The 15,066-nt window shown below is 39.2% G+C and overlaps 2 protein-coding genes across 3 annotated transcripts in view; one reads left to right on the forward strand and one right to left on the reverse strand.

The window, feature by feature from the left end:
• Positions 1-4,099, forward strand: part of hpda (4-hydroxyphenylpyruvate dioxygenase a) — an 8,191-nt gene extending 4,092 nt beyond the window's left edge. Inside the window, exons 7-14 of the mRNA XM_055198203.2 lie at positions 1,942-2,031; positions 2,121-2,227; positions 2,348-2,425; positions 2,514-2,676; positions 2,832-2,903; positions 2,986-3,108; positions 3,210-3,326; positions 3,490-4,099. Coding sequence (XP_055054178.2) covers positions 1,942-2,031; positions 2,121-2,227; positions 2,348-2,425; positions 2,514-2,676; positions 2,832-2,903; positions 2,986-3,108; positions 3,210-3,326; positions 3,490-3,609 — 870 coding nt within the window. The 3' untranslated portion in view covers positions 3,610-4,099. The remainder of the gene's footprint in view (positions 1-1,941; positions 2,032-2,120; positions 2,228-2,347; positions 2,426-2,513; positions 2,677-2,831; positions 2,904-2,985; positions 3,109-3,209; positions 3,327-3,489) is intronic.
• rnf43 (ring finger protein 43) overlaps positions 3,983-15,066 on the reverse strand; it is a 119,775-nt gene continuing 108,691 nt past the window's right edge. Inside the window, exons 3-9 of one of the 2 annotated variants that reach the window (XM_073860969.1) lie at positions 13,007-13,081; positions 12,670-12,804; positions 12,480-12,581; positions 12,196-12,366; positions 11,444-11,546; positions 9,727-11,235; positions 3,983-8,477 (exon numbers count right to left, since the gene is read on the reverse strand). In XM_073860969.1, coding sequence (XP_073717070.1) covers positions 8,458-8,477; positions 9,727-11,235; positions 11,444-11,546; positions 12,196-12,366; positions 12,480-12,581; positions 12,670-12,804; positions 13,007-13,081 — 2,115 coding nt within the window. In that variant the 3' untranslated portion in view covers positions 3,983-8,457. Of the gene's footprint in view, positions 8,478-9,726; positions 11,236-11,428; positions 11,547-12,195; positions 12,367-12,479; positions 12,582-12,669; positions 12,805-13,006; positions 13,082-15,066 lie in introns of both variants that reach the window. The other variant, XM_055198201.2, reaches the window with a different exon arrangement.

The raw sequence follows: 15,066 nt of genomic DNA on the forward strand, positions 1-15,066 counted from the left end.
AGTAGTAGTAGTAGTAGTAGTAGTAGTAGTAGTAGTAGTAATAGTAGTAGTGATATTAATATGTGTGGTATTTGTAGTAGTAGTAGTAATAGTAGTAGTGATATTAATATGTGTGGTATTTGTAGTAGTAGTGAACTATCGCTTTAAATATTGGCCTTGTGTTTCACCTCAAAATCAAAAGAATAAACAATTAAATTACCCACTGCGCAAAGTGACGTCAGAATGACGTATTTTTCATGGAATTTTTGGACGTCCGAATTCGGTACATAAAAGGGGTTGTTTTGTAACGCCAGGCGACGTCTTTTTTGCGACGTCTTCTGCACGTCTAAATGTTTACATCCGTAGGACCTCCGTGTAAGGAAAAAAGACATGAAAAAAGCGAAAAGAAATGATTGTCTCTGCACTTCACCCATCCATTGCAACACCGAATGCTTCAGCCATTTCCTGCCGGCCGCGGGTTTCGAACCACCGATCTCTGGATTACAAGCCAATCTCGCTAACCACTCAGCCACAAGGCCATATGTTAATTTTGTATATAAGGCACAATTATTGCATTCATAACACGAACGCAACATTATGAGAACAGGTGAGAATATTTTCATGTTAAATTGTTAGTATGACCATATATTGTAATATAACGAACTACGCATTTAATTACAGATTTTTAATTGTAAATTTAGATGAATTTGTATATAAATAAAGAAAGCAGAAAACACAGTACTGTATAAAATAATATAGACTATTCGTAAGTATTAATCATGTTGGTACAATAATGCTGATATTTGTTAATAAAAAAATCATGTAATACAGACATGACCTCCAAAGAATTACCCAGTTCAAACGTCAAATGTTGCCCGTAAATATGACGTCCAAATGACGTCCAAAAAATTACCCAGTTTAAACGTCAAATGTTGCCCGTAAATATGACGTCCAAATGACGTCCAAAAAATTACCCAGTTTAAACGTCAAATGTTGCCCGTAAATATGACGTCCAAGTAGGGTCATGGTTGGACGTCCAAATAGTGGACCTAGTTTGGACGTTGAATAGATGTCCAGAATTGGTCATGGACCGACGGACCCAATATAGACACGATCTGCACGTCTATTCGACGTCCTGTGTTTAGTGGGTATGCACCAATAATATTTAGACAATTATGATTATGATTTGTATTATAATTAAGTAGTAGTATTAGTATTAGTATTACTATTAGTGGTATTAGTATTAGTATCATCATCACCATCACCATCATCATCATCATCATCATCATCATCATCACCATCACAATCATCATCATAATTAGTAGTATCAGTAGTATTAGTAGTATTAGTGTTATTATTAATTTTAGTATTATTAGTTGTAGTATTAGTAAAGTAGTAGTAGTAGTAGTAGTAGTAGTAGTAGTAGTAGTAGTAGTAGTAGTAGTAGTATCAGTAGTATTACTGTTAGTATTATTATTATTATTATTAATATTAGTATTATTAGTTGTAATATTAGTGAAGTTGTAGTATTAGTGAAGTAGTAGTAGTAGTAGTAGTAGTAGTAGTAGTAGTAGTAGTAGTAGTAATAGTAGTAATAGTATTGATATTAATATGTGTAGTATTTGTAGTAGTAGTAGTACTAGTAGTAGTAGTAGTAGTAGTAGTGGTAGTGGTAGTGGTAGTGGTAGTGGTAGTAGTAGTAGTAGTATTTGTAGTAAAAGTATAAGTAATATTAATGGTATTATTATTATTATTATTATTATTAGTAGTAGTAGTAGTAGTAGTAGTAGTAGTAGTAGTAGTAGTAGTATTTGTATTACTATTAGTATTGATATTTGTAGTAGTAGTAGTAGTAGTAGTAGTAAACATGATTAAATATTATTATTATTCTATCATATTATGATATGGTTATTACTTTATAATTTTTGCTTGCTTTGTTGATATGTGTCTTTGTGTTTGCAGAAAGCAAAAGAAAGAGGAGCAGTGATAGTCAGAGAGCCATGGATAGAGCAGGACTCTAGTGGCAAAGTAAAATATGCCATCATTCAAACAGTAAGTCTAGGAGACAGAACAGATCCACATTAAAACTGTGTAAAGTGTTTGGGGCTGTAAACATCGCTCTATGCATCTGTCTTGTGCAGTACGGGGACACCACACATACATTTGTTGAGTACCTGAGCCCATATAAGGGTTTATTTCTGCCGGGATATCACGAGCCTTTGTTCAGAGACCCGCTGTTGCCAAAACTGTAAGCTATTTTAATATCACCACAAACCCTCCACAACAGTCTTCATGCATTAATAACTATTACTGTCTAAAAGTTTGTGAAATATAGTCTGTTTCTAACCCTGTGCTTCTTTTCTAAAAGTCCACCAGGACATCTACACTTTATTGATCACATTGTGGGAAACCAGCCAGATGATAAAATGGTGCCAGTAGCAGACTGGTGAGAGTCACGTATTCAGAAAATAAATCAATGAGAGTAATTCCCAGAAATGTGAATGTTAAATAACACGATTGGTGTTTTTCTGCAGGTATCAGAAGTGTCTGATGTTTCACAGGTTCTGGTCTGTTGATGACAAACAGATCCACACAGATTACAGTTCACTCAGATCCATCGTAATTACTAATTATGAAGAAACCATTAAGATGCCCATTAATGAACCAGCGCCAGGGAAAAGAAAATCACAAATCCAGGTTCATCCAAAACTGATTCCTAAAAACTCACCAAACTTCTTACAATCTCTCTTTAGTTTTAGGAAAACTGTGGTTGTAATTCTGTTTGGTGTCACACATATATGACACTTCACCTTTGACTAAAATGCGTTTAACTATTTAATGACTTATTAAAGGAGTATGTTGACTACTATGGAGGTTCTGGAGTGCAGCACATTGCCCTAAACACATCTGACATCATCCAATCTGTACGTTACACAACAAACACTTTTCCATATTTAATTCCCATAAAAAAAACTATTAAACATGAACCGTTTGCTTTCGATTTAGATTGTGAATCTCAAAGCTCGAGGGCTGGAGTTTCTGTCCGCACCTGATAACTACTACGAAAACCTACGACAAAAACTCAAAACTGCAAAGATCAAAGTGAAGGAAGATCTCAAAAGACTGCAGGTAAGAAAAAACACAATAAATTAAATAAATGGACGCGTTTGATTTTTTTCTCTAAATATGATGCTGCAGATATAAACTGATACTCGTTTTATTCAACACAGGAGTTAAAAATCTTAGTAGATTTTGACGATAAGGGTTACCTGCTCCAGATCTTTACTAAACCTGTGCAAGATAGACCAACGCTTTTCCTGGAGATCATCCAAAGATACAACCACTACGTAAGTCTGGGTTTTAAAGTTTTGAGTACTTTCAGTACTTTTTAAGTTTTTTTAGGTTTTGACAGGCTTGATGTCTTATTAGGGTTATCTTTAAAATTTGTAAAGTAAGAAATTACCTATAAATATGTGATACAGAAAGACTTTGGTTTGCCTTGGTTTTCAGGGTTTTGGAGCTGGAAACTTTAAATCACTGTTTGAGGCCATCGAGAAAGATCAGGAGGCTCGAGGAAACCTGACGGTGTTCACATCCGAGGGTCCGGGCAACCCGAAGCAATTCGAATGAAATGATGGAGAAAAACATCTCACACCGTCAATGAATTAACACTTTTAATATATGACTTTTATAATGTCTCGGTAGGATTTCTTTCATTACATGTGCTTTTCAAAGTCAGGTTTAAGAGTATTTAGCTTTTTAATTTACTGCTATCATTTGTTTTTAAAAATATAACCTATTAGCTATAAAATACATGGATTTACCAAAGGGACCATCCTTGATGTTTATAAACTTTGATGAACATAATAAAATGAACACAATTGTTTATTATTTCAAAATAATTTATTTGTATATAATCGGAATGATGCCAGGTTTATACATCTATGATGGCAGCTGTACGTTTCGTAAAGATAACAATCCAAAAGTGAGAAAATAACATTTCTTTACTTTCTCAGACCTGGACAAAAATGGATAAATATATTAGTAAATAAATATATTAATGACATTACCATATTGAAATGTTCTATTATATATAAAATACAACACTTTTATCTTATAACTGTTTTGTCTTTTTTTAACACAAAATATTGAAAATATACTGGCATATCCCCTGATTTCTGAAGGGATTTTGCTCTGTTAAAAAGGCAGTTTCAGGTAATCCTCTGTTGAAAAGAGCAAATAAACAATACAGACATGAATGACAACAAACACAAGGTAGAAAAAAAATCAACCATTGTTTCATTGATTGACATAATATTGTCTTTGAATTATTAGCTACATACTGCTTTCACTTTGAGTTCCTCTCTTGAATCATATGCATATTTTTCCTCAAGGCAAAGTGCTGTTTGCATCATTTTTTTTAGACAAAGCCGAGTTGTACACGCTGAGCTTGATGGCAAATAAATCAATGGCAACATGGAAGTGCAAAGAAAGTTTGTGTAGTAATCGTTTGAACTGATGTGAAATGAAAGACAACATGCTAGCAGATGAATATCACGTCACACATTTGTACATTATATATTTCCACTATAAAGTGACTTTACAGGTTAATGCACAAGTGACGTATCTTTGGTTGATAAAGTTAATGCAGATCCAACTGTTGCATAGATATGAGACAGAATTCGTGCAGTTAAAGAAATATGATGGGAATTGAAGATTTCCAGCTTTAGAAAAGTCAAATGAATACATTCTTATAGTCAATATAAATTCAATATCATTTTTCTAGTGATGGTAAGCTGTGAAATACCACAGACCTGAGAACAAAATGGGTTTTAAAATATCTATCAAATTGTAAAACCTGCAAATCATTGATTAAAAGATGTGGGAATCTTACTGATGAACAGCAGCAGGGTTTTAAAATGTGGATCAAAGGTTCATAACTAGGGATGCACTGATGCAAAATTATAATCGGTTAGAATGACATCTTCCGATACCAATCGATACTGATAGTTTTGATTTTTACTCATTTCAAATTTTTATGTCATGAATGATTGTCAGGATATCATCAGATGTTTTTAAAAAAATCAGCCAATGTTCGATAATGGGGAAAATAAAATTCTGCCGATATTTTGGTGCATCCCTACTCATAACCTTCGACCAGTTTGACCACTTAATGACAAAACAAAACAACATTCAGGTCTTAAGAAGTTTTAACCATGAAAAAATCTGACATAAGAAATATGGCAATGATAATAATACATAAAAATGTGGTTCAGGTATTCGGAAACCAGCTACAACTGTGCATATATTTCCATTTGTCAATTTAACAATTAACTTTCATTAAAGATACAACAATGAAATCACTATTTTCCAGTGTTCTTTTCTGATAAAATAATTATATGGGTCCAACAAAAGTGAGAAGCATCTGTATCACGTTGTTGATTACCACAAAGAATCTTTTTTTTTTCATTTTTGAACTATCCCTTTAAGAGTGAAATGTGTTTTTAGCGACATCTATCTGTGAGATTGAAAATTGCACCTCAATTTCGAAACGCAAAGAGATGCTACGGTAGCTGCCAAAGGACAAACATGTCAAAGTAGTTATGAACTACCCAGTCTCACAAAATTACGTACCTATAGTCACATCATTTTTCATTCTTTTTCGTGAAACGGTCACGAATTTCTGTTTATTTGTCATTGTCACCTATTGGTTACTCAACAGTTTTTTTCCCACCTTCAAACCACTGTCGCTTGGGTTTAGGGTTAGATTTGGTGTTTGCGTTAGGATGTCACTTTAAGTATTGGTTTACACTATTTTTTCTGATTTATTTTTTTATATTTTCTAAATTTTAAAGAGCCACACAGACCCAAATCGAAAAATGGACCTGTATTGTAGTGTGACATGTAGCTGTCCATCAATGTAAACAATGTGCAAAGTAGTTGAACCAAAAAGTGCACGATTAATAAAGTTATTGGCTTCTAAAGTAGGGAGTCGACTCTGAATCGCTGAAACGAGTCGTCATATGGATTGAATCTTTGCATAATAATCTCCGTCTACAGCCATGCCGTAAGAGAAATGAAAACGCTGACCTGCCCACAGCTAGCTAGTGTGTAAACGTCATATCACACTGTTTTCAGTTTGTGTTGTTTTCACTACCAAAGGATGAAGATATATAAAGAATCTGTAGTTAAAATTACTTTTTCAAGGAGGGATATACTAAACGTTTGGCTATAAAGAATCAGTGGTTAAAATGACTTTTTCACAGAGGGATTTACTAGACGTTTGGCAATGAAAGATGGTTCAGTACCCACTTTATTTTGGAACAACATGTGTCTCCTAACCACAACCTGTAAGTATGATTATAGCTACATACTTGCTTAAATGAGTGTAAAAATGTCTGTCGTCGTTTTTATAACTTGGACTAATGATGAATGATGTGTATTGATGTTGTTTTTTAAACTCTTAATATACTGTCATATAGAGTCACGTTAGCAAGCAGCTAACACACGCTCACTTACGGTTTTGCTATGACCCGGTTAGCTTACATAAATGCTTAAATGAGTGTAAAATGCTAGTTTCTTAGACTGAGTCGTTGAACGGCTTTACACAAATCATTTGGGGATCTCTGAGAAATGGGGTAATTTTAAATTTATATTTTGAGAAAATGACAGTGTTTTTTTGACCTTGCATGCATTTAAACCTGTTGTCCGGGACTTATAAACAGTGATAGGACGCTTAAAAACATCTTACTGGCTCTTTAAAACATTGTCGCCTGGTGTTAAGGTTAGAGTTGGGTTTTGAGTAAGGATGTCATTTTATGTAAATCTAACCCTAAACCAAAGCGAAAATGGTAAGAAAATAGGACAAAACAGTTGATTAACCAATACACATAAACAGAAATTTGTGATACGATCATGAAAAAATGTGACAGTATCACGAAAAAGAAAAAAAAAAATGACATGACTATAGGTACGTAATTTCGTGTGACTGGCTGTTACGAAATGCACTCTATAGAGCAGTTTGTCCGTTTAGGGCTACTGTAGAAACATGATGGCGACTTTCATGTAAGGGGACCCGCAGTGTATGCAAATTTTATTCTAAGGTAATAAAAACGATACAGTTTAATATGTAAGGTCTTTATATACCACTGATAATATAGTTAGTTATGTATATAATATTGCATTTGTGTCAAGAGATCTTCCTAAAATGTACACAATGCACCTTTAACAGCTGGTTACAGCATGAGTGAAATATTAACATTTAATACAAAATTATGTGTCACTTTTATAACATTGAAATTAATGTTTGCATCATAGATGCAATACTGTAAGTGTTAAAAAAATCTGAGACTGCTGTATTAAGTACGATTGTCTGTGGTAATCGACAGCTTGTCACAGTACTAAAATCATAAAAGGTTTTCAAATGTATGCCAACAGAGACTTCTCTGTAACAGAATAAAGAGAGAAATGTTTCTGGAGGTCGGCTAAGCATTACATTACCTTAGTATTACAAAATAAAATCAGCATGTCAGTAGATTAATGATCAAACGTACATGTATAAACTGCATGTAATGTTCATTTTAAAGACACAGGCACTTTTGGTGAGCTTGTAAGCTGGTGACTTTTTATGAAATGTCAGCGTCCCTTTACGGACACTTTTACGGATTTGAAAGCAAAGCACTATGGGAAACGTAGTCCTTCTCGGCCACGACAAACGACAGAACCGAAACAGAAAACGTCTTCACGACGTTCCCCATATATTCAGTCAATTCATGTAGGAAATAACAGCTGCCATAACTGAATGAAAAAAAAAAACTACGACCTGGAACCTTGTGAAACCGTCAGGGCTCCGTTCCAGGGACAGATTGTATGAAGTAAAGATCTTTATCTTTTCTCTGGGTTAATATCTATCAGAGGTAAAAGAGGTCGTTGTACGGGTACCGTCTCGCTAACAGGACTTTTCTGATTGGTTATCTGAGGTAGTGCTGGAAAACGCTTACCCACGGGCCGAACTTCTGAACGTTGACCGATGCAGGAAAGCTGAACGGCTGTTTAACGTTTGAGAAATACACCAGAAGGGTGTTATTATGTGAAGATTGCGATGCAAGTTAACTAATGTATGGATGCTATAAGACTGAGAAGAGATAAAAACAGGTTAAGTTTCAATGTTGCTGAGTTATGCGAGTACTTGACCTGAAACAGAAAATTGACCGGAGCAGAGGACAAATGTTACAGAGGACACAAGCATTTGTTCATGTACCTGTGACAGGTATCAATGAAATATGAACAGACAGCTGATGAATTTCCAATTTGCTTGACTTTCCAATGAAATGTGACATTGCCGTGGGAAATGCAGTTTGGAATTATCAGGAACACTGTGTGTGTGTGTTTATGAAAGAGACAGCAAGAAACAGCCGAATAGTTTTGTCCATATCGGCTCTTGTGTAGCAGCGTGAGGAGTTCAGGATGAAGAGTTTCTCATACGCCAGACTCTTCCTCTGCAGAGTCAAAAACACATTGATGAGAATTAATTTTTAAACCTTTTTTAATATTGCATTGTTTCAATGTAGCTTTACAATGAATACATTTGTGATCCTGTCTGTGATGAAATTAGGAGCATTAAAGTTTAATTTCAAATCTTGGTTTATCCTCAGTGTGTAACATACTAATGATCAATACTCTCACTATACAGTATGCAGCATTAAACAGAAAGGCACAAAAATATATTAAAACATATACTGATGTATAGCGTGACTCAAATGTCATGACACCCAGTGGCGATCGGTCACTTCTCTTCCGAGGGGTGTTCGGTGCGTTGTGTGTGGCTCGTCATGTCAAAATATGTGTTCGGTGGGTCGTGTGTGGCTCATCGTTTCAAAATATGTGTTCGGTGCGCCTTGTGTGGCTCGTCATGTCAAAATCTGCGGTCGGTGCGTCGCGCGGGGCCCGTCACGTCAAAATGTGTGATCGGTGCGTCGCGCGTGGCCCGTCACGTCAAAATGTGTGATCGGTGCGTGGCTCGTCACGTCAAAATGTGTGTTCGGTGCGTCGCGCAGAGCTCGTCATGTCAAAATGTGTGTTCGGTGCGCCGCGCATGGCTCGTCACGTAAAAATGTGTGTTCGGTGGGTCACACGGGGCTTATCATGTCAAAATGTGTGTTCGGTGCGTCGCGCGTGGCTCATCACGTCAAAATGTGCGTCGCGCGTGGCTCGTCACGACAAAACTGTGTTGGGTGTGTTTGGTGCGTCGCTCATCACGTAAAAATGTGTGTTCGGTGCGTCTCGCATGACTCTTCACGTTAAAATGTGTGCTCTGTGCGTCTCGCGTGACTCATCACGTCATAATGTGTGTTCGGTGTGTTGCGCGTGAGATTAAGCGATTATCTGGCAAACATGAATGTCTCTTTTATCATGAACCCCTTCGAAGCGTCTGCAGCAGACACGTATTTTGACATGATGGGTGATGCACATAGGTTCACATAGAGCCACACACGACATGTTTTGACGAACTTCGCATTGTGCACCCTTGAAAAATAAGTCACCCGCCGCCACTGATGACACCCATACTAATGCTAAAAGAGAGACTTATGACTGGCCATATGATGTCATATTAAATATTATTATAAAGCTTGAATGTGTATCAGTTTCAGTGTATCAGCCTCACCTGAAAGATTATGTCAAACTTCACAAAAACCTTTGACCCCCAACTAAACCCTATACATTTGGCTCAATAAAACTGATACTCACCCTGACTACTATGTAAAGCTTGGCAGTACAGACAGATGTCCCTAGGAAGTTCATGGCCTGGGTTGTGATGAGCCCTACATAGGGGTCTGTCCGATGTAGAGCCCGAGCTTGGAAGCTGAGGATCTGAACGGGCCGGCTGCATGCGCTTCTGCCACACAACATGAGCCCCGCCACAGCATGGCCAATCGCCCATCCCCGTTGAGTCCAAAATCAGGGGAACCGGCAAGAGAGCGGGGGTCACTTCCGGAGATGTGCAGCAATAGTTTCCCGTCCCCTGTCCGTAGTGAATGTGAAGGCTACAATCCTCTTGAAGGTCCAAGTTTTGATGGAAATGTACAACCGGCGCAGTCGCTTCCAACGTACAGCCGGTTGCTTTCCGTCTGCTGGGCCACGCCGAGCCCTTGTGGCAACAAGCTGGCGACGGAGAAGATAAAGAGGAAGAGGTTACGACCACAGAGGGGCCCGATGAGGACACAGGACTTGTGTCTTTGTCCTCGAGCCCCCTCGAACTGATGTCCGCTTTGGGACAGTTGCAAGATAGGTGCTGCATTTGGCAGTCTTTGTCTTTAACTACATTACAGGGGCCACCCGCTAGTGCGGCTGAGGCTCCCTGATCCGCGTCAGAGCCCCGGCCGGGCCCTTGACCGAGGTCTCCATCCTCATAATAGTGGTGTCTATGTCTATGAAAGTGGACATGACTGAAAACAGCCACCTGCTGTTGCTGCTCCTCCGAGCAAATCCCGTTCCTATCAGGTCCGTTTCCCGAGCGGTTCACTACCGAGTCCAGGGACCGAGGCCTCTGGGTGCCCTCTGGGGTTCCTCCTTTGCTCGGCCCGTACACAAACGGGTCATACTCACTGCTGAGCGAACTGCGGAAGGTAGACCAGCTGCCGTAGACGCCCTGAAGGCTAACATCCGTACAATTCAGTACCGAGTCGCTGGACGAGCCGTGGCACGATCCCGAGCTGGTATCACTGGCCGGACCGTCTGCAAGGTAACCGCTGCGCTCCGTGCGATAACTCGCTCCCGAGCAGCTGCCATCGTCCTGCCGACCATGTGTACCTCCCCCGTGATGAGGGTGATGGTGGGCCGTGGGATGCACCCGAGAAGCCGAAGCGTTCCTCTGGGTACCTGGGGGGCAACGGGGACACGGACGTCTGGGGGCGGCAAAGTGATGCCCCGCGGTCCGACACCCGTGCCCGCTTGGCCTGTGCGCGCGTCCGTGATGGCCATCTGGGGTGAGGTGGTACACGCAACTGGCACCTAACGGTCTGCTAGGAAAGCATCGCAGGGTGCGTGGATGGAGAGGGGGTGAGGTACCACAGTGACCCAGTTGGGGTAAAGGTCCAGATGGTGTGCGGGGGTAATGATGTCGCATGGAGAAGGGGATGTGGTGCTGAGGGTAAGGATGTGGGGTTGAATAATGATGAGGAAGAAGGAAAGCTTGACTCTGATGGTCCGGTGGAGGGGCTGGCATGCGGCTTCTTTGGGGCTGGCGGGATGTCAACTCTGATATGAGACACAAACACATCAGATTTTGAAAGATTCTCAAAAAGTCCAGAAAGATTGACACACACTAAACCACCAACATAAGCAGTCACATATTACACAACTTTCAATAAAGTGCTTCCAGGTTATCTCTATAATTGCCTGTGTCTCTGGCCCCTGCATTATTTGGAGAAGTATAAATGAGTATATGTACCATGAGTCTGTTTACCCATGATGTTATGCATGCACAGCGGGCAGGTTCGGTGCTGTAAGAGCCAGGGGTCGACACACTCCTTATGAAACTCATGAGCACAGGAGATGATCCTTAAATCCTGTCAGAGGAACAAAAAAGAGAGAAAAGAGATTCAGTCAGGACAATAAATCGTCTAAACCAAGAGGCAACCTTCCAGTCTCCCGTGAAGCCAACATGGAAGTCAACTAAACTGCAATTCCTCGAATGGGCACTAGAGATGGGCTCCAAAAGAAAGTCAATCCCATAGACGCCATAGATGTTAATATGTCCAACTCTACACTAGGAAAAATACAAAAAGTGGTTTTGGTTTTCATAACACCATTGGGGGGGGGGGGGGGGGGTTGTTACTTATCTGTTTGACTTCTATTCAGCCATAAAGTTGTGCATAATTAAGGGCCGTGGCCACTTGAGTGACAGGTGGATTGCCGCTGCTGACACTACCGTCGAGCTAGGCGGGCAACAACCAGGCACCTCAGCGTCATCCACACCCCACCTCTTTGCCCATTTTTGGTTGGTGATGTTGCACTGCCAATATGGCCAAGGCCGTCTCTGCCCACTTTGGGATCAAAAATGCTCTTCAGAAACCTACGTGTGACATCACAGACACTACGTCCATGTTTTATACGGTCTATAGTCTATGTTGCTGTAGATACATTCTTATATGTTTCACGTATAATCTCACTTGAGCACTTGCTTTACTTATGTTGGAGGACTGTGTTAACTCATACCTGGCCATCCATGAACTCCTCGAGACAGATGGCACAGACAGGACCAGACCCAGAACTGCTGCTTGACCCCAGAGCTCCACGTGAACGCTGGGATCCGCTGCAGCCCGGAGAGACGTACGTCCGCGTCTCCAGCCTGCCGATGGCCCGCATGGTCTGCTGATGCACAGAGTCCTGCGGGTGGTAAATCTCATTTTTACAATGTCTTTGCAAAGACAATACAACAACCGGACACCTATACACCCATAAAAGTCCAAACTGCTGATGTCAAGCATTGTTTCTCTTACCCAGGTTCTGTTGGACCTGCAGAAAAAGCGCATGGCAAAGATCATGATGATGGCCAACACAGCCAGAGCAACGGTCAGGAGAATGCCAACATCATAGTGAGGCTGAAATGAGACGGAAGACATGAAGAGTGACGCTTCGACCGCAAACTAAACCTTGACATATCTTTGCTTGATGAAGAGGAGCATTTACCCATTTAGGAGCCTCCATCATGATGTCTATCACCACCATGGCTTCCTCGTTCTTGTTGACGAGTCCCATCAGTTCCTCAGCGTCTGTCGACTTCACCAACACGACTGGCCGCGGCAACAAACCCAAATCACGAAGCTGTGGAAGAAAGATCTCTAAAGTTTCAATTGTATCTCCAAAATGTTAGCTTTTTCTGATGTTTTGTTCTGGCTGGGAGTTTGGCAAGTTAAAGTTTTTATTATTATCATTAATTTTATTATGTAGCAACTACAGTCCGGCATTTCAATTAAAATGATGGTTACTGTAAATTCTTGTTTTTGTAAGAGACACAAACACTCACCTCTTGAGCAGCACCGGCATCATCTGTTATATCAAAGATGACCGCCTGAGCCCCTCTCTGAAGAGCCAACCGGGCCTGAGAGAGAGAGAGAGATAGAGAGACATTAGTTAGTTGCTGTGCAGACATCATATGTGCCAGCAGATGGCAGTCATGTAAAGTATTTGGAGACGCTGTGTCTTGATCATTGTTCACCCTGTGAAGTGTGTGTGTGTTTGTGTGCATGTGTATATGTGTTGAACAGACAGGTTTGTAAACGGATGAATCAACTTATTTACGACTCGTTTACATTATTCTAGGCTTCAGGCAAACTGAATTCACTTAATCCAATATGAACAGATTTACTGCTTACTGATTTTGTCATGACTAAATATGTTTCAAATCAATCCATATGTTTTTCTGTCCACAAATGGAAAGCAAAGTGCTCATATTTCCAGCACGCTCAATGTTTCACACATGATACAGATTATACGATGAATTACAGGCCAGATTTGACTTTCTACTGAGGAAACCACACGTTCCACTTCAGATGTGTATTAGTAATATTATATGACACAGACATCACCAGTCGTCACTTTACTAATCTGGCATCTTTCACATGTGTGTTAAACACAAGCCAAACAAACTCATGCCTCTGCTGGACGACGAGAAAGAAGCAGAGACCTCAGAAGGAATTTATTGCTTTTTTTACACTCGCTCACGTTTTTCTAGTTCTTTTTTCTAGTAAAGGGGACATATCATGAAAATGTGACTTTTTCCTTGTTTAAATGCTATAATTGGGTCTCCAGTGCTTCTATAAACCTAGAAAATATGATCAACCTTTATGCAAGCAACTTGCAGTTCATTACAAGATATATACTACAGACACGGAAAAATAATTAGGAGACCATTTCAAGATTATATTCAGCTTTTCTAGATTTACTACACTGTAAAAGAATATATCAACATATATTTTTATGCTACTTTAAAGGATTAGTCCATTTTCTTAAAAAAAAAATATCTAGATCATTTACTCACCACCATGTCATCCAAAATGTTGATGTTTTTCTTTGTTCAAGCGAGAAGAAATTATGTTTTTTGGAGGAAAACATTACAGGATTTTTTTCATTTTAATGGACTTTAATGGACCCCAACACCTAACAGTTTCAACGAAGTTTCAAAGGACTCTAAACGATCCCAAACGAGGCAAAAACGGTCTTATCTAGCGAAACAATTGTTATTTTTAACAAGAGAAGTAAATATATGCACTTTTAAACTACAACTTCTCGTCTATCTCCGGTACTGTGACTCGCCAGTGCGACCTCAAGTAATACGTCATCACGCCGAAAGGTCACGGATGACGTATCGAAACTACGCCCCCAGTGTTTACAAGTGTTGAGAAGAGGAGCGTTCAGATGTTGTTTTATATGTCAAATGATACTAATTAATGTCTTTGTGTCAGTTTATTGTTTATAATGTCCGTTTCATATATGTAACATGTGACCTTTCGACATCATTACGCAATTACGTGAGGTTGCGCTGGCGTATCACGGGACCGGAGATAGACGAGAAGTTGTGGTTTAAAAGTGCATATTTTTTATTTTTCTTGTCAAAAATGACAATCGTTTCACTAGGTAAGACCCTTATGCCTCGTTTGGGATCGTTTAGAGTCCTTTAAAACTCTGTTGAAACTGCAATTTTAAACTGCATTAAAAGTGTTGGGGTCCATTAAAGTCCATTAAAATGAGAAAAACATAATTTCTTCTCGACTGAACAAAGAAAGACATCAACATTTTGGATGAGATGGTGGTGAGTAAATTATCTGGATTTTTTTTTAAGATAATGGACTAATCCTTTAACTTAAAAAAATAAGATACTTCAACTAGTTTGTCAACTATTCACAGGTTAAAATTTATGAAATAGTATGTTGAATTGACTTGCAAAACCAAGCTGTTTTTAAAAAAAATTGTATCGTGTAAAATTATCATTTTTGTTTCATTAAGTCATCTACCGACAACACTTCTGCCAAACTCCTAATCAAAATAATGTTTTTATTTGCATTTATTTACTAAAATCGCCTGTCA

Source organism: Misgurnus anguillicaudatus, chromosome 22, assembly GCF_027580225.2.
Source record: "Misgurnus anguillicaudatus chromosome 22, ASM2758022v2, whole genome shotgun sequence".
NCBI classification, from domain to species: Eukaryota; Metazoa; Chordata; class Actinopteri; order Cypriniformes; family Cobitidae; genus Misgurnus; species Misgurnus anguillicaudatus.